This window comes from Pipra filicauda, unplaced genomic scaffold (assembly GCF_003945595.2).
Source record: "Pipra filicauda isolate LSUMZ 115617 unplaced genomic scaffold, ASM394559v2 scaffold377_size797966_pilon, whole genome shotgun sequence".
NCBI classification, from domain to species: domain Eukaryota; kingdom Metazoa; phylum Chordata; class Aves; order Passeriformes; family Pipridae; genus Pipra; species Pipra filicauda.
The window spans coordinates 368,571-390,190 of record NW_024104506.1 but is presented as its reverse complement, the minus strand read 5'-3'; the positions used below and the strand labels follow the sequence as shown (position 1 = coordinate 390,190).

The following is a 21,620-nucleotide window of genomic DNA, read 5'->3' as shown; positions in this document are numbered from 1 at the left end:
AAGTCTTAGGATTCATGATTCAAGCTTACATGCACATAGTTGTTATGATTAGATCTTTCCTCCTTTATGTTTTAAATAAAAATTGAATTTTTTCTCATGCTCACCTGACTCGAGGAAGTAGAGCTTTAGAAGTGTGCTCTGTTGCCAGACTGGCAGCAGTGTCGTAAAACTTGGTGACAGGCTGTTCCAGTTGGGTTTGGGAAAGCTGCAAAATTCCTTTTCATAGGAGCAGGAGGGTAGGGTGGGAAGTTATTTTAAACTTCAACCAACAGGAATTAATACCTACATTAGTCCTGCTTGATTTTCAACATTTGTTTGGTTTGGAATGCCAGTGAAGCGCCATGAGGACATACCCCTCATGGCATCCCATGGCATTCTGTCCTTCCAGGTCCCATTTTCCCTTCTGGTGCCCCCAGGGTGCCCCCAGGTTTTCTCAGCAGAGCAGTAGGTGTCACTGATACCAGTAGATTGTCCCCTGAGGTCACTTACATCAACGTGGCCAGAACTCAGCAGCAGCACTTGGGCATTTATTTTTCAGCATAACCCACACAGGGAGTGTTGCTCTGCCTCGGTGTACCCAAAACCTCTTCCAGAGCAGAGAGGGGTTGCTGGGAAGAGCCATGTTTCCTAACCAGCTTTTGGGTTGTTTCTCTGAACAAGAGACATACTTCTGACATTTGTTTCAGTGTGCCAGGAGAGGTTTTCCATGCTGGATCCCCCTATATTTGAGTGGGATTAGATCCGTGCCTTCCCTTTCAGTGGCTCAGCCAGGCCTTCCAGTGCTGATAGAAATTGTACAAAACCCCTTTCAGAGATCCATGTGTAGCCCCATAACTGGGAGACAGCAGGACCTAGTCTGTCTTTGCAGCAGATGCCACGATGGAGAAGCCCATCCTGAGGGAAGGTCCTGGGGAAAGGCCCACAGAGCTGCTCCCAGGGGTGCTGCAGCTCCCAGGGGTTCCGTGTCTCCAAACTGGCACAGCTGGGCCTGGCTGGGGTCACTGACCTGCTCTCTTCCTCAGCTCCAGCCCTGGTTTGGCCTCTGTGAAGGCTTTGACATATCCGTCCGGTCTCCTGATGTGCCAAAGGAGGTTTCACATACCAGGGCAGGGGCGGGGGGGGACAGGCAGGGCTCCATGTGGGCAGAGCAGGCAGGATGCTGGATCCATCCCAGCTCTGCCACTGGCTCACTCGGGCACATGGGCTGCCCTGGGATGTACCTGGCACTGCTTGAGCACAGCCCAGGGGCAGCAGCTCAAGGTAGGGCTGGTGGCCCAGGGAAGAGGCATCTTGGTATTTAAATGGGCACTGCTGCCCTACACCCTCCTGTCCAATCCCTGACAGCTTCAGACCCTGGGCCCACTTGGGAGCAGGGTGACAAGTTTGGCTTTTTATTGTTTTGGGGTTGTTTTATCCCCCAAGTTTGCAGCAGCAGTAACATTCTGCTAGAGAAGAGATGGGTTCGGGGGTTTTATGGCCTTTAGAACTCACAGTAGGATGGCAAAATGTGGGAGCTGCAGGAGGTGGTTTAGCAGAACACGATGTTGGTTGGGAAAGCAGGGAAGGAGCCCGAGCAAGTTTGGGGGTTTTTACTTCACTAATTTACAGGAACACTGCCCTTTACAATCTGTTTAAAGCCTAATATAAGCTGAATAATAGGAATGTATGAAAAACTATTACCACTGAAGGGAAGCCTGAAGATCGGGTTAATGATGCCGTTAGTTCCCCATGTGCTATGTGTGTGGACTCTTCCACTGCTCACAGGTACATGAATTTTTAGGTCTGAAAGTCCTCAGTATTTGGGCTTTAAATGCTGAGGAGAGAAGTTGCTTGATTTCCATCATAGCTGAGGTGATCTGTGTAAGATGGGGATGTTTCTGTCAGCTTTAAGTGTTATTTAATGCTTGTTTACAAACTACCCTGAGCCCAGTTTGAGTCAATCAGAGTTATTTTAGGCAGGTTTTATTTGGGGGAAAAGGTGACAGAAGGAGGCCCTTGATCCGTATGTTGCGTGCAGAGTGCAGGCTTGTTCAGACACAGATTAGAGAGAGTATAATCTTTTAGTTTGCAATTTCAGTGTAGGTTTTTTATTTGATGATGGAAAGAAACTTCAGTGTGCTGAAAACAGAGTGGTACTTTTTCATTGCTTTTTGTAATTATTCCAGTGTAGAGTATTCAGTGCCCAGTGCTTGTCACCCCATTCCGAGCTGCCCTCAGCCCCCAGGTTTTAGGAGACTTACTCAGTGCTGTCCCTGTGGGTTGGGGATCGCAATCTCGGGATGCTGAGATGGGGGATTTGCCTGAGTCAGAAAGGCTGTTCATGTGAACTGATGAGGAAATCTGCTGTGAAATGAAATCAATGCTCACTCACAAACTCTGGCCTGGGCTGTTACAGAAACCCCAGGAACACAGCCCAGTGCCCATGTGCGCATTCATTCACATCTCTGAACCAGGCGCATCTTGACCTTAAATCAGTCACCTGGAAGGGGCTTATCCCTCCTTCCATAGGATCTTCCTGTTCAGACAGACCCCAGCTGGAGGTGGGCAGGAACTGGCACAGCAGTGCTTTGCACCAGTACCTGCAGTTCTCCTTAGATTGGTCTGTTTTATACTTGTCCATGGTTCGGAGCACTTGGTAGCATCCAGGACTCGGTCACCCTTTCACGTGATTATTTTGTATTTGGGATCAAAACAGACAACACTTGCAACTCCTCACTTATGGGCAGAGCTGGGCAGTGTGTGGGCAACCTTTGGGCAACCACAGAAATGGACTGTGTGGGCTGTGAGCCATGTGGACACCCCGGTGACCTCTGTGGGTGTGAGGAGGGAGTGGATCTCCCAAAAACCAGGCAATCCTGACTCGTTGGCTCCTGATGCTGCTGTGAATAAGCCCTTTGCTCTCCCCTCTGCTCCTCACAGCTGTGGGTAAACCAGGAGGATGGGGTAGAGGAGGGGACCAGCGATGTGCAGAACGGCCACTTGGATCCCAGCGCCGACTGCCTGTGCCTGGGTAGGACCGTGCAGAACCGCGACCAGATGAGAGCCAACGTCATCAACGAGATCATGAGCACCGAGCGCCACTACATCAAACACCTCAAGGACATCTGCGAGGTATGGGGCTGGGACCCTGGGGGCTGTCCACAGGGAGGGTTCGTCCATGGGCTGGGACCCTGTGGCTCAGCAGGACATGGTGGGCTGTCCAGAGCTGAGGGTTCGTCCATGGGCTGTGACCCTGTGGCTCAGCAGGACATGGTGGGCTGTCCAGAGCTGAGGGTTCGTCCATGGGCTGTGACCCTGGGGCTCAGCAGGACATGGTGGGCTGTCCAGAGCTGAGGGTTTGTCCATGGGTTGAGGGTTTGTCCATAAGCTGAGGTTTGTCCATGGGCTGTGACCCTGGGAACTCAGCAGGACACAGTGGGCTGTCAGGAGAGGTTTGTCCATGAGTTATTTGTGAAAAAGCCACAGTGTGTTTGAGTGGTGTGTCTATAGAGGAGCAGCATCTGTTGATAAGTATTGATAGTTCTGAGAATTTTCTGCTGGATCTTATAATTCCTTCAGTTTGTATTAACTAAAAGTACAGTTTCCGGCCCTTTATTCCATACCTCTTTGACTGAAACATGATGAGGTTGAGAACCTTCAAGCAGTCCTCTTAATTAAAACCCAGTGCCATCTACTTTTGAACTTGTGATTGAGGAAATGAGGTTGTAATTAAACCAATCAGTTACCCATGTCATCTGTGCCTTTCATATCCGGTTCACAATTTCCCCTGGCTCAGGATGGCCCCCAGTTGCCTTTGCTTATGGTGAGACTGATGGAAAAATGTTTGCACCGTGAGAAATGAAGTACATTAGGTTTATCCAGTGGAAGGAAACCAGCAAACAAATGACCCCACTTATCCCCAATTTGATTCTTCTTCATGATGTTACAATTAACCTCTACAACCCCTTACACACAGGATTAGTGCCCTGAGCTGAGCCTGGCGTGCAGAGCATGTAGGAAGGGGAGTGCAGAGTTGCACTGGAGAGGGCAGCAGGACAGCTTGGGCATTCTGTGTAGAGCATGTACTTATCTCTGAGAGGCAGAAGTTTGCTAGCACTGAAATCAAAGCCCATGGATGCCTTTCAGCTCATCCCTTGGAATGTTTAGGATTTAGTGAGCCTGTGCCCAGTCAATGTGGTGAAGCCCCTTGTGGATTCTGCTTAGAAGAATGTCTTCCTCCCTTCCTACTTGCTGCTTGTCTCTTGAGGCAGAGCAGCCATCCAAAAAGCATCTATGACGCTTTTCAAATATGGAAGAGTCTTGGGATTTCAATTTGCAAACAAATGAGCTTAATTTCACTGTGCTATTTTGGTCAGAGAGCTTTGCATTGGAGAAGGGAAGAACTGCAGGCACTTTTCCACATACTGTTTCTTTTTCTGCATTTGCACTTTTCCATTGAAAAATTAAATAAACCTTAACTTGCACCTCCAGCCATGTCACTGTGCTTCTGCCAAGTGGGATTCTCAGGAGGTACAGCCAGATACAGCTGCATTGACATCCATGGGGTGACATGGATTTACTGCACCCAATGCTATGTCCCAGATAGGAGAGAGATCTGGAAAACTCTTTCTTTGCTCTGTGTGATACAAAATGGTATTGAGGGGATAAATCTTACCTCCAGGTAGAGCACCAGGAAATGATTCAGCTGCTTCTGCTGAGGAAGGAGGAGGACTGAGATGGGCATTCTCATCTGTGAAATGATGGGCTGTGCCTTGCTGGAGAGAGCCTCATTGTGCTCAGTTTAATCAGAGCAATCTCTCTGCCTGGAGAAGGTTTGGGCATTTGGGCACAGCATGACTGGAGATGGAGAGAGTGGCTGACTGGAGCTCCCAGTGCCCCTGATGGATAACAGAGGTGTGATTTGTGCCTCAGGATGAGCACAAACCCCCATGAGCTGCACGAGTGCTCTGACAGTGGCAAATTCCCTGCTTCCCTTGGCTCCTTGTTTTAGGGTGTCAGGCGGAACGGCAGCGATGTGAGGCACTGGAGGGGGGTGGCAGAGGGGCTCTGGCTGGGTGGCAAAGCTTGAGCCTGATTTAGTGCTGAATTTAGCAGTGTGTGGTCATAGTCTTTGTTGCTGAGCTGTAATGAATAACAAATCCTAATACCAGGGAGGCACTTTAGGATATGTGGTTGTTACTGAGAACAGTGATTAAGAGCCTTTCCATTTCTCTCTTCTGCTTCACAATGTATTTCCAATACCTCATCATGGCCGGGCTTCGCGAACGAAGATTTAGGAGGGCTCTACTCACGTTTGTTACAAGCACACTGGTGGCTTATGAGGCCAATACGAGATAGACATGTCTGATTGCAAAAGGCACAGCAGAAAGACTCCTTAGGTGGTATATTCTGCAAGGCACGATTCTTTCTGCATTGTCTTTTCTCCTCAAGGGTGATCCTGCTGCGTTCTCAAAGGCATCAGCAGCGTTATAGATGGTGTGTCTCCAGGCCTCCCGATTGGAGGCCAGAGTAGACCAGTTATGGTGATCAATATGGCCGAGGCTGAGATGTTGTTTCAGGGAGTCCTTGTGTCTCCTCTTTGGGGCTCCTCTCTTGCAGCAGCCGGTGGCAAGTTCACCATAAAGCAGGATCTCAGGGAGGCGGTGGTTGGTCCTTCATCCTGGAGACGTGCCCTGCCCAGCCCAGCTGTGTTCTCAGCAACATGGCCTCAATGCTTGTGACTGCTGCCTGTTCTAGAACAGATGGATTGGTCACGTAATCTGACCAGGGGATGTTTAGGATTGTACGTTGGCAGCGTTGATGGAAGCGCTCCAGGAGTCGCAGGTGGTGGCGGTGGATGACCCATGATTCAGATCCATATGAGAGTGTAGACAGCACTATGGCTCTGTAAACACTGATCTTGGTACTTTTCTTCAAGTGTTTATTACGCCATAGTCTTTTATGGAGTTTTCTGAAGGCACTATATGCCTCTGCTAACCTGTTGTCTATCTCCCCATCAATCTTACCACCTGAGGAGATGAGGCTGCCTAGGTAATTAAACTGCTGGACTGATTTGAGCTCTGATTGCCAATGGTGATGTGGGGATGATGGGGGGCTTCCTGAGGTGCCGGTTGATGGAGAACTTCTGTCTTCTTTAAGCTGACTTCCAGCCCAAAGAGCTCAGCAGCCTCAGCACAGCAGGATGTTAAACGCTGCAGAGCTGCTTCTGTGTGAGCGACAAGGGCAGCATCATCAGCATAAAGCAGCTCCCGGACAAGATGGTTTAAGGTCTTGGTGTGGGCCTTCAGTCGCCTTAGGTTGAAAAGGCTTCCATCAGTACGGTATCGGATGTAGATCCCGTCCTGATCCTCGAGGTCTGCTGTGGCCCTTTGGAGCATCATGCTGTATTATTATACACCATGTTATTACTCATAACACCCCTGGCATGAGTCTGGCCAAGCCAGGAGCTCAGGAGCTGGCAAATACTAGGGTGGAAATAACCTGTGCAAGCCAAGGCCTGTGGGAAGCAGCTGCCTGAAGGGAATTGCCCATCCCAGCAAAGCCCCACTGCCCCCATGGGTGGTGCTGTGCCCTCACTTAGGGCATGAAAGACTGAACTGCTGCTGGGAGAAACACTCCTGTGGAGATTTGTACTGGGGGTAAAATGTGGAGTTTTGCTTGGATTGCATTATCAGGAGTGGATGGATCATTATTCTGAAATATCACCAAAGGGAAAAATTGGGATCGTTCAGCCTGGAGAAGAGAAACTTTGGAGTGACCTAACTGGGGCCTTCCAGGACCTGAAGGGAGCCTGCAAGAAACTGAGAGGGAGCAGGGTTAGATGGGATATTGGGAAGAAATCCTTCCCTGTGAGGGTGGGGAGGCCCTGGCACAGGCTGCCCAGAAAAGCTGTGGCTGCCCCATCCCTGGAAGTGTCCAAGGCCAGGTTGGATGGGGCTTGGAGCAACCTGGGCTGGTAGGAGGTGTCTCTACCCATGGCAGGGGGTGGGACTGGATGATCTTTAAGGTCCTTTGCAACCCAAACCATTCTGTGATTCCATGATGATTCCATGAAAAGAAAGAATAAAGACTTGAGCCTTAAGGAAATAGGAATGTCAGGGTTAGCACTTAATGCTTAGAAAAGTAATAAAGTACTGAAAACTAGGTTTTTAGGATGGGTAGCAGTAGCCAGCCTTACTGTCAGGCAGTGCTGCTCAGCCCTGTACTGTGAAGCACCACATCCTCCTCCCAGGTAACAGGTGACAGGACGAGAGGAAATGGCCTCAAGTTGTGCCAGGGGAGGGTTAGGTTGGATATTAGGAAAAATTTCTTCATGGAAAGGGCTGTAAAGCCTTGGAACAGACTGACCAGGGCAGTAGTGGAGTCACCATCTCTGGAAACGTTAAACAAACACCTGGATGTGGCACTTGAGGACGTGTTTTAGCAGTGAACAAGGTGGTGAACAAGGTGGTGGTGCTGGACTTGATGATCCTAGAGGGCTTTTCCAACCTTAGTGGTTCTGTGATTCCATGATTTTCTGGATGCATGACCATCTCTGGGCTTGAAAAGAAACCTGCTGCCCCTGGGGTTTGATCCCGGGAGGGCACAGGGTCTGTCCAGGGCAGGACAGGAGCCTCAGGGGGAGCAGAGGGGCAGGGAGGGGGTTTGGTTTGGGGAGCGCAGGTGGAAGAACCAGAGGCAGAAGAAAGAGCAGGGTGCCAGGCTTTGAGAAATGGGCGGGATTTGGACCAGCAGAGGAATTAGGAAGACACAGCTCAATTTAAGGAGGCGTTAGAGGCAGAAGTGACAGGGCTTGGATGGGAACAGCAAGGCAATTGAGAGATCAAAGGAATCCTCCATGTTACAAGCCACTGGGAGGTGGGAGGTGGGAAAGGGCAGCCAACTTCCAGTGCTGCATTCTACTCTTTTCCAAGTAATTTCACTTTGAATTTATTTTTTAATAAAGTCAACTGGATTCCACCTAAGCCTTGCCTTGGTGCCAGGACAGCTCTGAGTGCCGCATGGAAAACATCCTGGTTGCAGCTCAGCATGTCAGGCCGGGGCCGCTGTGCAGAGCTGACGAGGCAAGTCCCCACGTGGTCTGAGTCCTTTAGCCTGACTCATCCTCAGAGATGGATGAAAAGCACTTTCTTGTGCTGCCTCATAGCGAAGCAGCATAAAACCTGCTTGGCAGCAGTGGTGCCCTCCTTCAGAGGCCCAGGACTGAGGAGCTGCTTCCTTGGTGTGCCCAGTCTGTCCTCCATGGATACCAGACTGCAGAGTGACTGCAGAGAGCTCTTTGGGTCTGTACTGCATATCTCTGCAGCCTGTAGCTGTCTTTCACATCCTGCTTGTGCACACCTTGTTTTTCTGCTTTGGAGCTGGCTGATCGTTGCCCTGTTGAGGAGCAGGCTTGTGTTCCTCCAAGACTTGTTCTATATTTTAGTGCAATCACAGTGCCCGACATTCAGTGGTGGCTGTAACAGGTATTTGAGTAAGTGCTGTAGAATCCTGCCACCAAACGTGGCTCTGGTTTGCCTCTTCAGTTCAAACAGTTTCAGCTTTGCTCTTATGCTTATTCTGGGTATGTGCATATCAGTACCACACTCACCTGCACAGTGTTTTATAGCCCAAATGGTACTGGGCCAAGCTGAGGAATGCTTACAGCATGCTTACAATGCTGTAGACAGCCCCAAAACAGCTCAGAGAAGAAAGAAACTGGAATATCATCAGAGCTGCCTTTGAAGTTACAGCCTGCAGTGGCTGTTACCTCCTCATTCTCTCCTTCACCCTGCTCTCAGGCAGGCAGCATGGATGGATGGATGGATGGATGGATGGTCCAGCTCTCCTGACTGTCTCTAAATCCACTTTTGGGTGAAGAAAACTTAGCACTTAACCTCCTGCAAATACTTTCCAACTTTGGCCTATACTTCAGGGACTACATGGAAAAGTACTTTAAAGAGAGACAGTTTGGCAGCTATTTTTAGGTATTCATTGAGCAAAACACTCTCCAACATCTGCTCATCAGTCAGCTATCCCTTCTCTGAGCAAACCTGATGGGATGAGCAGAAGGAAGATGACACTGTTTTATGTAACAGAAGTAAATTTAGTGGAAAAACTCTGCAGCAGCCTTCTAGCTGCCTCTTACTGCGTGTTACGTATTAATCTTCAGTCTCCCTTTTCCTGCTTGTGCTGGAAACCACCCATCCAAAGGCACTGGCTGGATAGAGGGAATAAGGCTTGGGAACTCCACATGTTCCTGTATTTTCCCTGTGCTTTTATAGATGCCTGTGCAGAAATGTGCAAACACGTGACTCCAGCAAAGTGATGAACCAGTGCGAGGATGATGGGAATAGGGAAGTATGGGAATAGTCAGGGAAGGATGGGAATAGTCAGGACAGGAGTCACAGCCGGTGACAACCGCAAGGCTGAGAGATGTTCTCAGGAATCAGGCAGGGAGGGATGTCACCGAGCAGAGTGGGAGGGGAGGCTGCTGCCTGCAGGCAGCCCGGAGCAGGCACAAGTCCCGGCATAGGCGGCTCATGGGCATTGCCGGCACCGCTGGCACTGGAGCCCTGCCAGGGACAGCCTGGCCTCGTGGCAGGGCACAGCTTTTTCCTTGGGTGTTTGCAAAGCTCTTCTGAGATAAGCAGGTAAGCATGAGCAGCAGCACGGAGAGCTGCTCTGCATCGTTTCTCCTGAGTTTTGAGTTCTAGTTTGCCCCGCGACTGTCCGGCAACATAGGAACCAGCCTGCTCCCATTCCTCCTGGCCTGGAAAAATGAGAGAGGGAAGCCCAGGGAAATGACTCATCAAGGAGCTCCTGCAGGAAGAGAGACCTGGATTAGGAAATGCAGAAGGTATTCTGTAACCCAAGCTGAAAAAGCCAGGAAGCTCAGGGTAGCGGCATCCTCCGAGCTAAGCTGGATATCACAGAGGTTGGGTCCTGACCAGGTCAGCCAAAGTTGCATTTCTCATTCATGTGTTTGAAGTTCTCCCTCCCAAGAACCACATGGTGAGGCTGAGGGACAGTTTATTACAGTGTTCCAATGGTTCATTGTGGCCCAGCAGCTGCGTGTCACCAGCTGGCAGTGTGGCTGTGTGACTAAGCATCCTGACTTCCCAAATATAGCCATTCCGCTGGAGCTGCTGGCAGTTTCTTCCTTTCCTTTCCTTTTTTTTTCCCTTCCTATATAATAAAGGCAAGCAAAGTAAGCAAAGTCATCTCCTGATGACCCCCATGTTACTTCTTTTCAGTCAAGAGGCCGCAGAACGGACCAGGCCAGTTACAGCACATGAGGCTTGGCCTTGCAAAGTTTCTGGTCTAAATCATTGTGGTGGGACTTGATGGTCTTAGAAGCTGTTTCCGGTCTTAACAATTCTATGATTCCATGTTAGTCATCCACACAGGTGAAGCACAGGAGGATGAAGTGATTTGCTCAGTGTCTGTAGAACCTTCCCACCCTCCAGCACATCAACTCTCCTGCCCAGCTTGGTGTTCTGCAAACTTACTGAGGGTGCACTGAATCCCCTCATCCAGATCGTTGTAAAGATATTAAACAGAACTTGATAAAGATATTAAACAGCTTCCTTGTCCTGATTACTGTGGCTAAAAGGAGAAATCAGAGTTGGGTGCGTGCTCAAACAGCCCCTTGCAGCTTTCTCTGTAACACCATGTGCCACTGAAGAGGACGTGGAAGCAGCAATGTGTGTAGGAGCTGTCCTGGATATAAGGTGTTGGAAGACAGTGGGTTTGGAAGGAAGAGGCCTACAACACTGGAACACACCTCTTTGGAGCTGTCAGCCAGATTTTGCTGTTCTCCGCAAATTGTTCTTTCTTGCTCCTTGCAGGGTTACTTAAAGCAGTGCCGGAAGAGGAGGGACATGTTCAGTGATGAACAGCTAAAAATCATCTTTGGGAACATCGAAGACATCTACAGATTTCAGATGGGCTTTGTCCGGGACTTGGAGAAACAGTACAACAATGAGGACCCCCATCTCAGTGAGATTGGACCATGCTTCCTGGAACACGTGAGTGCTTTTGGCATTTTTGTTTGGGACTTTTGGGGTTGGTTAGGGAATGGGGGGCTGTGTGTCGGGGCGGGAGGAGAAAAAGTCAGGAGGCAGGAACCACTCAGGGTAATTTTTGTGAGTCGTAGTGTTTTAGTAACATATCAGGGACTACTCCATGGTTCTACCTTGTGAGATACAGAGGAGGGAGAACTTGGAGCATACAGTTGGATAGCCTCCAGTACATCTGAATCCTAGCACTTTTTCACATCTACCCTTAATCATATTATATAGGTGTGATGTCTCACCTGCTCCCCACCTTTAGAATGTGTCTTAAACCCACTCATAGGCCTCCTAGTCAGGTCATGGGTGAGCAGAAGGTTGGAGGAGGTAAGAACGTCCAGAGAGGTAAAAAGAGGCCTTAATTATGCATTACACAAGAAAAGTAGAGGAGAGCAGGTGCCTGGGCTGTTTTCTGGGGCACTCAGATGCACTTGGAAGGTATGAAACACCCACACATCTTCAGTGGCCCAGCCCATCATCCCGTTCCATAGCCACCTACTGCAGAAGCTGATAAATTGGCCAGTGTTGGAAATATGTCAGGAAATGTCAAGAAAATGACAGCCCTGCTTTCCTTGAGGCAGAATGAAGGGTGGTATCAGAGCTCACAGGTGCTCCTGGGCTGCAGGTCCTGTGCTGGGTCAGGGCTGAGCTGGCAGCAGTTCATTTCCTACTAGAGAAATTCCTGACAGACATTCCTGAAACTTCAGCAGGGCATCCCTAAAGAGGTTCAGAGTGCCTCTTAGGCATCACTGGTCCTCTCGCTGAAGGCAAGTTTCCTTCTGAGCCAGGTGCATGAGGCGTTAACGTGGCTGCAATCTCTGCTGCTCCTTCCAAAGCAGCATCACATTCCGCCTCTGTGCCGAGAAGATGTACAAAATCTTGGTGAGAATCAGTAGCTAAAACGTCATGACTTGAGGCTGTGCTGTCAAGTCATTGATAGTGACAATAGTAAGAATTGCTGCTGTTATTTGGAGGAAGATCTGAGACTTGCCTGTCACCAGACAGGGGCTGAAAGCTGGCTGATAAACTCCTGATAAATTATCCCTGTTCAGTCTGTCCTTTCTGTAGTTTGTAGGGCATTAGCCACAACCAGATGGAGCATCTCAGGCTGGCCTACAACACCTGGGCTTTAGCTGGGCTGTCTCAACTGCACTTTAATTTGGGATGCCAGGCAGTCAGGTTGTGTCCATCTCTCTTCCAGTGAAATCTTTCTTTGACCTTCCATTGCCTTGTCTGTGTGGCCCGGATGAATCAAGCCTGAGTTAAGGGTGATGGCAGATCTGTGGTCAGTGATGGCAGAAAAAGGAAATTCCAACAAAATTGGCACCAAAAGAGTTGTTAGACCAGTGCAAAAGGTGGAGGGGGGCACATGCATGAGTGGGTTTTTTCTTTGTTTTTCCATTCTTTGGTGTTTTCTGGCTCTCTGGCCCTGAGGAAATCTCCACAGTGGTTGGTGCCTCAGGGTCCCTGTTGGTAAAGAGAATTTCAAACATACCCAGCTCCTAAAACACTTGCCAGATGCTTCGTGATCTTTCAGGAAAAGAGCTCTAGAAAGGTTGTCATCTTGTCTTAGCAAAGTCTAGAGATCTTGGTTCTGCCTTTACCTTTTCTAATGAAAACCCCACGGCACAATTTGAAACTGAGAACAGCTACAGGGTTCACATTAACACACCTGCACCTACAGGATCTCAGCCATGTGTCAGCGTGCAGGGCCCTCTCTGCCTCCCTTTTCCCCCACAGCAATCAGCACCTCCTCTAAGCAGGAAAAGTACTCTGGGATCTGTCCTTCCTCCTGTGTGGGGTGTGCTTTCTTAGAGTCCCAGAATGGTTTGGGTTGGAAGGGACCTTAAAGCTCATCTCGTTCCACCCCCTGCCATGGGCAGGGACACCTTCCACTATCGCATGTTGCTCCAAACCCCGTCCAACCTGGCCTTGGACACTTCCGGGGATGGGGCAGCCACAGCTTCTCTGGGCAACCTGTGCCAGGGCCTCCCCACCCTCACAGGGAAGGATTTCTCCCCAGTCTCCCATCTCACCCTGCCCTTCTCTAGCTGGGATGTGTTGTTGGCCAGCTGGGTCACCTGCCTGATGTGTCCCTGTTCCTCCACAGCAAGATGGATTCTGGATCTATTCAGAGTACTGTAACAACCATCTGGATGCGTGCATGGAGCTCTCCAAGCTGATGAAGGACAGCAGGTACCAGCACTTCTTCGAGGCGTGTCGCCTGCTGCAGCAGATGATCGACATTGCCATCGACGGCTTCCTGCTCACGCCCGTGCAGAAGATCTGCAAGTACCCCCTGCAGCTGGCAGAGCTGCTCAAGTACACGGCCCAGGAGCACAGGTAACACCAGCCCAGGGCACCGGGGGGCTGCCAGTGCTCCTTTCCACACACAGGGCTTGGGGTTTTCTGCCCAGCTCCTCTCTCGGTGACATCCTTTATAAATGGAAGCAGGGCAAAGGTTCAGCAGACAGTTAAAGCTTCTCAAAGCACCAATTCTCGATGGAGCAAGACTCATCTCTGTTATAATCAGACATGAACTAATTACCCTTGGATGTACTTTTCTGATGCTACCAGTTACACTAGAAAAATTACCTAATTAGCATTCAGTGGTCCAAAAGGCTCATTCCCTTCTCCCAAGGAGGACCTTAGCACACAGCAAGTGGAGGGCCAGGATCTGCAACTCCAGCCTGAACATGCTCAGATTTGGGCAGAACTCAAAACCTGCTTTGCTTTTCAGCCTGATCCCATCTCTCATTTTACCCTGGGGTTTGGGCTCAGAGGAGCAGCTGCAGTTTGATTACTTCCCAAAATTTCCAGGATCTCTTTTGCTGCTGCTGAGGGCAATCAGCCTGACTCCCTGACAGCGTAAATCAGGAATAGTACCTGTGATATCATTTGTGACTTACTGCTGTAAAAATAAGGTGAAAGAAGAATCAGGCCCTCTAAGAGTAGATTTACTCCCACCTTGCCAATTTTCTTTCTTTTTCCAAAACTCATTTAAAAGTAGGTGCTTCTGAAAAAAAGACCACAAATGTTTCAGAAACACCTCTTTGTTTTTCCCCAAACACATCTCTAGAAGAGCGGAGATGTGATATGAGCAGAGATGTGTTGACTTGCATCCATGAGTCTGAGTGATTCAGGCTCGCTGAATCACCAGTTTGGTCATGCCTTTGGCTCCTGATACAATTCCTGGTTTTCACTTCATAACGAGACCAAAACAAACTTGGAGTGGAGTCGTGGGAACCTTAGGGTATCAGAAAGCAGCTCTGGGGTCCCAGAGGTTGTGGGTTTTTTCCTCAGCAGCCATGTGATGACCCACAGCACTGCTGGGAGCTCAGAAGTGGCTTCACAATGGGAGGACACGAGCAACCTCAGAGAGGGGAGCTCTGTGTTTGAGTTATTTGGTGGCCATACCAAAGGGGATGTGGACAGTGTGATCACACAAGGGTTGGATTATTTTGGGAGTGCATTCCCGTTCCCTTTGGGATGTTTTAAATTCACCATCTTGTTATGTCATCACATACAGTCACATTCTGAGGAGACTTGGGGCTCCCTTGTGGTTAAGCAGCAGTCAGTTGATTTAGACCGAGAGCTCTATTTCAGTGGATTGTGTCCATGACAGGACACAGCCATTGACATTTCCTTTCTTGTTTCTCCGTGTTCTGAAAAGGGAAAGCAGGGTGATGTTTGCTCCCCTTGATTAGAAGGAGTAACCCCCCCCTGAAGCTGTAAGACAGCACAGGTATGAAACCCCAGGCTGCACAGAGCCCTGTGCTGGATCCCTACCCTGGAGGAAGGCAAAACTCACAGAGGCCCAGGATTCCCCGGGAGCTTCACCTAACAGAGAGACGTGCAGTCTCTTTCTTTTTTTTTTCTTCCTTTTCCCTGACACTGTACCTGCAGAGCTGTGGATCTTCCCTGCACCAGGTCAGGACAGTAGCACCTAAATGAGAAACCTGACCATTCTCCCCCGAGTTTGCACATGATATCTGGCAAGAATCTAGACTTGCATTCAGATTGAGCACTGGAAAATGGTCACTGCAGCCCCAGTGGAATTGACAAACCACTTATTTACCTTCATTTCGTAGTTAACGGTATATTATTATTAATTCACTGGCCAAATGCTTTGCTTCTGTTATTTTTTCTTTTAAGTTTTTGCCAGCTCTGCCACAGACATGGGCTGGAAGCCCAAAAAGTGCAGTCCTGACTCTTTCTTCATTACAGCGTGAAAGAAAAACGTGCATGGGGTTTTCTCATCGGAATTAGGGAATTAGCGTTCCCAGGATAAACCTGGCTTGGCTGGCACCGGCCCACTCCGTGTGGAGGCGGGACAGGGGTGCTCAGAGCCTGGCTCCCTTCAGTTGCTTCTTCTTTTGAGACTGATTCATTTGAATTTTTCACAAAGCCACATCTGTTCACCTCTTAAAGATTTACTCCAGCTTAATATGAATTAAATATATGAAGGTCCTAAGTGCAGCTTGCTGGTGTCCTGAGCATTCCCACTGCAGAACTGAGCTGAAGTTAAGAGTGTAGGAACGTGTTCTGTGAGGAGACTCTGCTGAGGAGTCACTGTCATTACCCTCCCTTCCTTGCCTGGGCATAATTGCTAGGAGATTATGAGTGACTGTCTGTAAACCCTGCACCTCTGCCTGCCTCTACACATCCTTTCTGGCCATAGTGATTTTCCTGTTTCCCTGCAAGGGCTCATGGGCATTTTGCAGATCACCCTGACGTAGCTTCATTCCTCCCATGCACAACCAATGCTCCCTTCACACAGATGGCCCACAAAGGGAGGCACAAGAAGTTCATTGTGTATCATGACCATTGCCATCCCTGGAAGTGTCCAAGGCCACATTGGACGGGGCTTGGAGCAATCTGGAAGGTGTCCCTGCCCAGGGCAGGGCATGGAATGAGATGGGCTTTAAGGTCCCTTCCAACCCAAAGCATCCTGGCATTCTGCAATGGATATGTCAGGCAGCCCATCCTCTGTTCTCCTTTACTGAAGGACCAGTCCTGCTGTTCTGGAATTTGTGAGATTTTTTTTAACCTCAGCTAGAATTTTGACATTAGAACTGAAGAAAAATTAAAAACTCATCCCAAGTTTTCATCCAAGCAAAACAGCAAGTAATCTTCTATTGTCTGTCACAGTGTGATTGCTTCTTAATATTTATCCTGTTGGGATCACATGGAGAAGGCATCTAATTCCCAGCATTCACCCCCATTTTAGCTGTCACCAGTGCAATCCTTAGCAATAATCAATACAGCCATTCCCCCTGCAGCTGCCCAAGATGGCAGTTTTTCTCATTAGTCAGCAATCAATAGCAGCCCTTAAGTTAATAATACATTATGGTGGCATTGTGGTAGCTGGCCTTGCCTGTCTTCCCAATTGAAATGAACATTACAGCTCCTTGGAATGGAAAAGGAGGCACAGGGCAGAAATCAATAGCATTGATTTCAGCATCACTTTTTGAAAAGACTGATCATCATCCTCGCTGGCCGTGGCAGGAGCCTATTCTCACTCTGTGTTGCTGCATTCATAGGCCCATATGAGGAAAAAGGAAGATTTTGCCTTGATTTGCTCGCCTGAAATCTGCAGTAAGAGTGAATTCCATGGGATAAGTGCTCTGGGGCAGTCTTGGAGCCGCCTTATGGCTTGGGAGGTGCTTCGTTCACTGTCCAAACGAAAAATATTTTCTGATGTTCATTTTAAAAATGGAAAAATCCAGACCCAAAGGCCCAGGCTGTATAAATGTTCAGACTGTCTTTTAGGGTGATGCCCTTTAGCTGAGCTGTTGGGTTGGTAGAGGCCAGGCTGTGCTCACTGCACCCATGGAAGCAGCTGAGGAGCTGGGCTGGCTCCCAGTTCCAATTCCAATGAAGCTGCTCCGTTGTGATGCTCCAGACATTGCCAGTGGAAAAAATACAAAATATGCCGTCACAGCGCTGAGTGGCAAACCCTTCCCGTGTGTCCTTGTGGGGAATGGTGGGATTGTGCTGCTACTGGGGGTTGATAGACTCCTGTGCCTGTTTCATGGCCTCCCCGTGTATGTTCTCTGCAGTGACTACAGGTATGTGGCCGCTGCCCTCGCCGTCATGAGGAACGTGACTCTCCAGATCAACGAGCGGAAGCGGAGGTTGGAGAACATTGACAAGATAGCTCAGTGGCAGGCCTCTGTCTTGGACTGGGAGGTACAGTAACATGGTGCTGGGAACCTGGGAAAAGCAAATTCCACGCAGTTGTTGCATTATCTAACACCCTATAGTTCATATCACGCAGCCCAGTCTTGGGATTCCTGGGACAAGGAAGACACATCCACAGACTTCTGAGTGGGACTTAAACATTAATGACCCTAAAGAAAATCTAGGGTCCAGTTCCAATTTCATCAGTAGAAACCTGGAGTAACTGTTGTGATTGCAGTGCTGGTAGTAGGTGAGGTTTGGATCAAACCCCGTGTGCATTCTGGCTCTATGCTGTGTCACTGGGGAGGAAGTCGGGAAAGAGCCCTGGAAATTGTGACAGGTTAAGAAAATGGAGAAAATCCTTCTAGTGGTTGCCTTGTGATTGCAAGCCAAACTGTTAAGCTGGAGTTAGAGATGGTATTTGAATTTTATAAATGACTTTACACTTAAAGATATTTCTGAACCAGCCCCAGGTGTAGTGATGGTGTAATTAGAGAGCTGAGAGGCACAGGGAAGGCAGAGTCAGCAGAAGGATTCCTCACCAGCAGGCCTTCAGTCTCTACATTTGTACCATGTGTTTTAAAAAAAAAAAAAAAAAAAAACAACTAAAATTATGTTCTCCTTTTCCTTTTGTCCCTGGGGTTTTTTTAAGTCATTGTATGCAAGTAATCTGTAAATAGGGTTTGGAAGCAGATGGAGGGCAAATGTTGCTGTAATTCCTCCCAACGTTGTCATTGGTCCATGTGTTCAGCAAGTTGATAGAGTGATGGAGCAGCCTTTCTTTTTCCTCACAGTTGGGAAGATCTGAAATAACTCCACATTCCAGTCATTGGGATCATGCTATGTAAATTAGTGTATGGGAAGAGGTGTTAATCCTTTAATTTTATTTTTTTTTCCTGGAAAAGATCTGTGAAGGCTGGGGAGAGAGGGAGAGAAATACAGGTGCATCACCTTCTGACTGCGTGTCCTCCCTGACTGAATTAAGTTTCATTGCTGTAATGAAGGTTGGGTTCAACCCTGGATCTCGTGATAAAGCACATAAATGCAGCAGTCAGAGCTGGGTATGGGATTGTGGCTGGCTGGGAGAGCAGAGAGCGCAGACGATGTGTTTGATTGTTTTACTGTTGTTTACTGTGGAGGAACATCTCTCACAGCTCTCACTGACACACATGCTCATTTTGAGAATGAGGAAAACTGCTCTCAAGGAGGCACAGGACCATCAGCTCCATCTTCAGCCTTCAGAGTGTGCCATGGGATGAGCTGATGGGAGTCTTTTGTAAGAAATGTGGAGCCCCTCTCTGCAAATAAATCTCGATTAAGGGCAGATGAATTCCAAGTCAGTGAATATTCATGTGTGAGTGGAAAGCCAAGGTGACCCCACATAGGATCTATGGAATAGCAGTTTCTTTTTCTCTTCCATTAGCTCAGTTGATAATTCATTTTTATTTAGCCATATCCTTGATAATTCATTCCTGCTTAGCAGTACCCATTCTTTATCTCCATCCTATCCTCAGGAATTTGCCAACTCATTCTTCCAGGCTTTTTTCAACTAGTCCAAATTTTGAGCACATTATTGCAGCACCATCCTTCAACTTCTCATAATATAGCAAAGCCTGCAGTTGGTACTGCTGAGAGATCCTCTGGGAATACAGTGCTGCCCCAGGTCAAAGGAAAACACCCTTCTTGCCTTTTTCAGTCTGTCTTTTGGATTAAGAGGAGGCATAGAGTTTTGATGAGAACAGTAGAGGATGAGAGCTGGACCCAGCAGAGGATTTCACGGCTTGATTCTTCCCTCTGAAGTAATTCTGAATCACCGGATCCAGCCCCCACTTCCCAGCTGTCCACGGAATGGCCAGAAGGATGCACAGAAACCCAAAATACCCAGAAGTGAACCATTGTGCAATGCAGGAAGGGAGTGGGAGAAATCAAAAGCGGTACCAGATGCTTGGATCCACCCTAGATCTGTGCAGATGCTCTCCTTGGGCACTGCAGCCCCCACTGCAAACCGCAAGCCCCACTCAGCTGTGGGGCACGTCCCCCAGGACTCAGGACATTGGGGCTGGTTCCTTACCCAGTCCATGAGGATTCACTCATCCTCTGTGCTTGGCCACTTAAGGGACCTCCTGGTGTGTGTCCCCAGCCCCTGCCAGGCTGTGGGCAGTGGGCATTTCCAGTCTGAGGAGACCACAACTCCAGCTGGTCTTTGCTGGAGGACCCTCAGCCAAGGGAGGGCCCCACTGTCAGTGCTGTGCTCCCACTTCCCCACTGTGGGAAGTGCTCCCTGAGGCAGGAAGAGAAACCCACAAAACACTCCCCAGCTTTCCGAGGCCCTGTTCCTGCTCTGATTAGTGACTGTACCCCAAACCAAAGCTTTCTGTCCCTCATGGTGTCACACAGAGCGAGCAGTGGAGCATCACCCGGGGTGCACAGCTCAGCCTTCCTGAGACACATGAAAACAGCACTCAAAAAAAAGCAGGGAAACAAGAAAACAATCAGGAGAAAAAATTATCAGTTCAGACTTTTTTTCCCCAAATATCCAGCCAGGCACAAGACAGAGCTAATCCTGAATTCCCACTGCATGTGGCACCTGGTGATTTATTTCAGTGGCTTAAATGTCTCAGCACGTTGAAATCTCTCATTTGGAGAAATGTCTGGTTTTCCTCAATATCTGGAGACTAACGAGGTTGATTATCTGATTTGAAAGTGCTTTTTCTTGTCTAAATTTACTCATGTTTTGTGATGAGATAGAAAAAAGTGTTTTTTTAAAAAGAAGAAAAAATCCAAACCAAACCACAAATATTTAGCGAGTGAATATTTGAAATGTTCTTGTGTACCAAGTGTGTGTACGTGTTTTCTTGCAAGGAGAGGGTGTGTTTGGGAATGCATACATATTGCTGATCCTAAAGCAAACGGGTAGAGTAGGGGCATATCCAAGCTGATTTAAGCAGAGGGATTTTACTGAATCCCATGGAGTTGTGCCTGTGTGTTTCAGGAATCACTTTTATCCCTCAAGACTTTTTACATGTCCTGGGAAAGTGAATTTCGGGATGAGCATTTGGAAACTGCAAATATCCTTGAGTTAACCAAGGGCAGAGGTTTTTCCCAAGAAATCATGCAAGCAGGATCTGATGGTTTAAATTGCCATTGGGATCAGGAAAGGGTGGCCTGATGTGAGGGGCAGTCAATAAGCTTTGGCAGCCAAGGCCTGAAGTCTTAAGGAATTATTGGCAGCTTTGGCAGCTTTAGACAAGTAATGACTGAGCAAAATCTTAAGGGAAGATTCTGATCTCACTGACTGCTATAAATTAGAAATAATCCCAATCACTTTGAAATGTGTTCCTGTAAAATTTGTGGGAATGTGGGCTTGACCGAAAAGCCCAGCTTGGTCTGTTGCCACGTATGACTCACTGCTTTATTTTGTAGCCTGAATTTCCAGGATATGAACAGACACAGAGAGGTGCTGCCCCTGCCTACACCAGTCCTGCCGTGCCTTTTGTGCTTTGAGCTGTTAATGGTGCAGAATGTGGGGTTTCCACCACCTCCTGCCGAGCCCTTTTGCTGCCTGAGAGCTCTCGGTGTTATGAAGTGTTTCCTGATGCTCAGCCTCTGTTTCCCTGCACTCAGCATCATCCCCTTGTTCGTAGTTAAATACCCTCAGATCAAAACAGTGGCATTTAAAAGCAGTGAGGCAAAACAGCACACAAGGTGGTGGAGCAGGTTCAGAGCAGACTTCAAATAGGGCCCATCCTGGGTAGCCTTTCCTGCTCGGTCCTTTCTGCTGCTCCTGCCCTCTGAGAGCTGCACATCTCCCAGTTTAGTGGGCTATAGCTGGAGAGATACACACACAGCAATGTCAGAAAGACATTTCCACAAAGCCCGTCATCATGTCCAAGTCCTTGCCAGTCCCAGTTTGGGCAGGGCTGTATTTACACCACAAAGCTGAGGCAATGGTACATCCCTGCCTTGCTTCCTCTCTTCTCCTGTGCCGTGGCAGGAGCATGTTCACCTCTCTCCTGCCCTCTCTGTGGATCCTATGAGCCTGTGGAGCCGTGGAGACCTGTGTGCCACTCTGCCCAGCTCCCTCTGGCTCTGCTGCTGGGCAGGATTTGCCATTTCCATTGGCATGAGCCCCGTGCCCACCACAGCCTCAGGGGCCACTGCACCCTCACAGAGTGCCTTGTGGAGGTGGAAAACAGGTCTATGCTTCAACACACCTCAGAATTGCTCCTTTTCATGCCTTTTGAACAGCTCTTGAACCACATCAAAACAAAATGAAGCAGCAATCCTGCAGCAGTCCCTGCCCTCATGGCAGCTTCCAGCAACCCTTTCCTCCCTTTCAGCCCAGGTTTCTCTCAGAATAGGGATATGATGTGGCTCCCATTCCCT

The 21,620-nt window shown here is 48.7% G+C and overlaps 1 protein-coding gene across 12 annotated transcripts in view; it reads left to right on the top strand.

Moving 5' to 3' along the window:
- ARHGEF9 (Cdc42 guanine nucleotide exchange factor 9) overlaps positions 1 to 21,620 on the top strand; it is a 186,388-nt gene that overhangs the window by 126,152 nt on the left and 38,616 nt on the right. For 11 of the 12 annotated variants that reach the window (XM_039384799.1, XM_039384800.1, XM_039384798.1 and 8 more), the window contains 4 exons: positions 2,920 to 3,111; positions 10,830 to 11,009; positions 13,162 to 13,394; positions 17,114 to 17,243. In XM_039384799.1, the coding sequence (XP_039240733.1) occupies positions 2,920 to 3,111; positions 10,830 to 11,009; positions 13,162 to 13,394; positions 17,114 to 17,243 (735 nt within the window). The remainder of the gene's footprint in view (positions 1 to 2,919; positions 3,112 to 10,829; positions 11,010 to 13,161; positions 13,395 to 17,113; positions 17,244 to 21,620) is intronic. The other variant, XM_039384802.1, reaches the window with a different exon arrangement.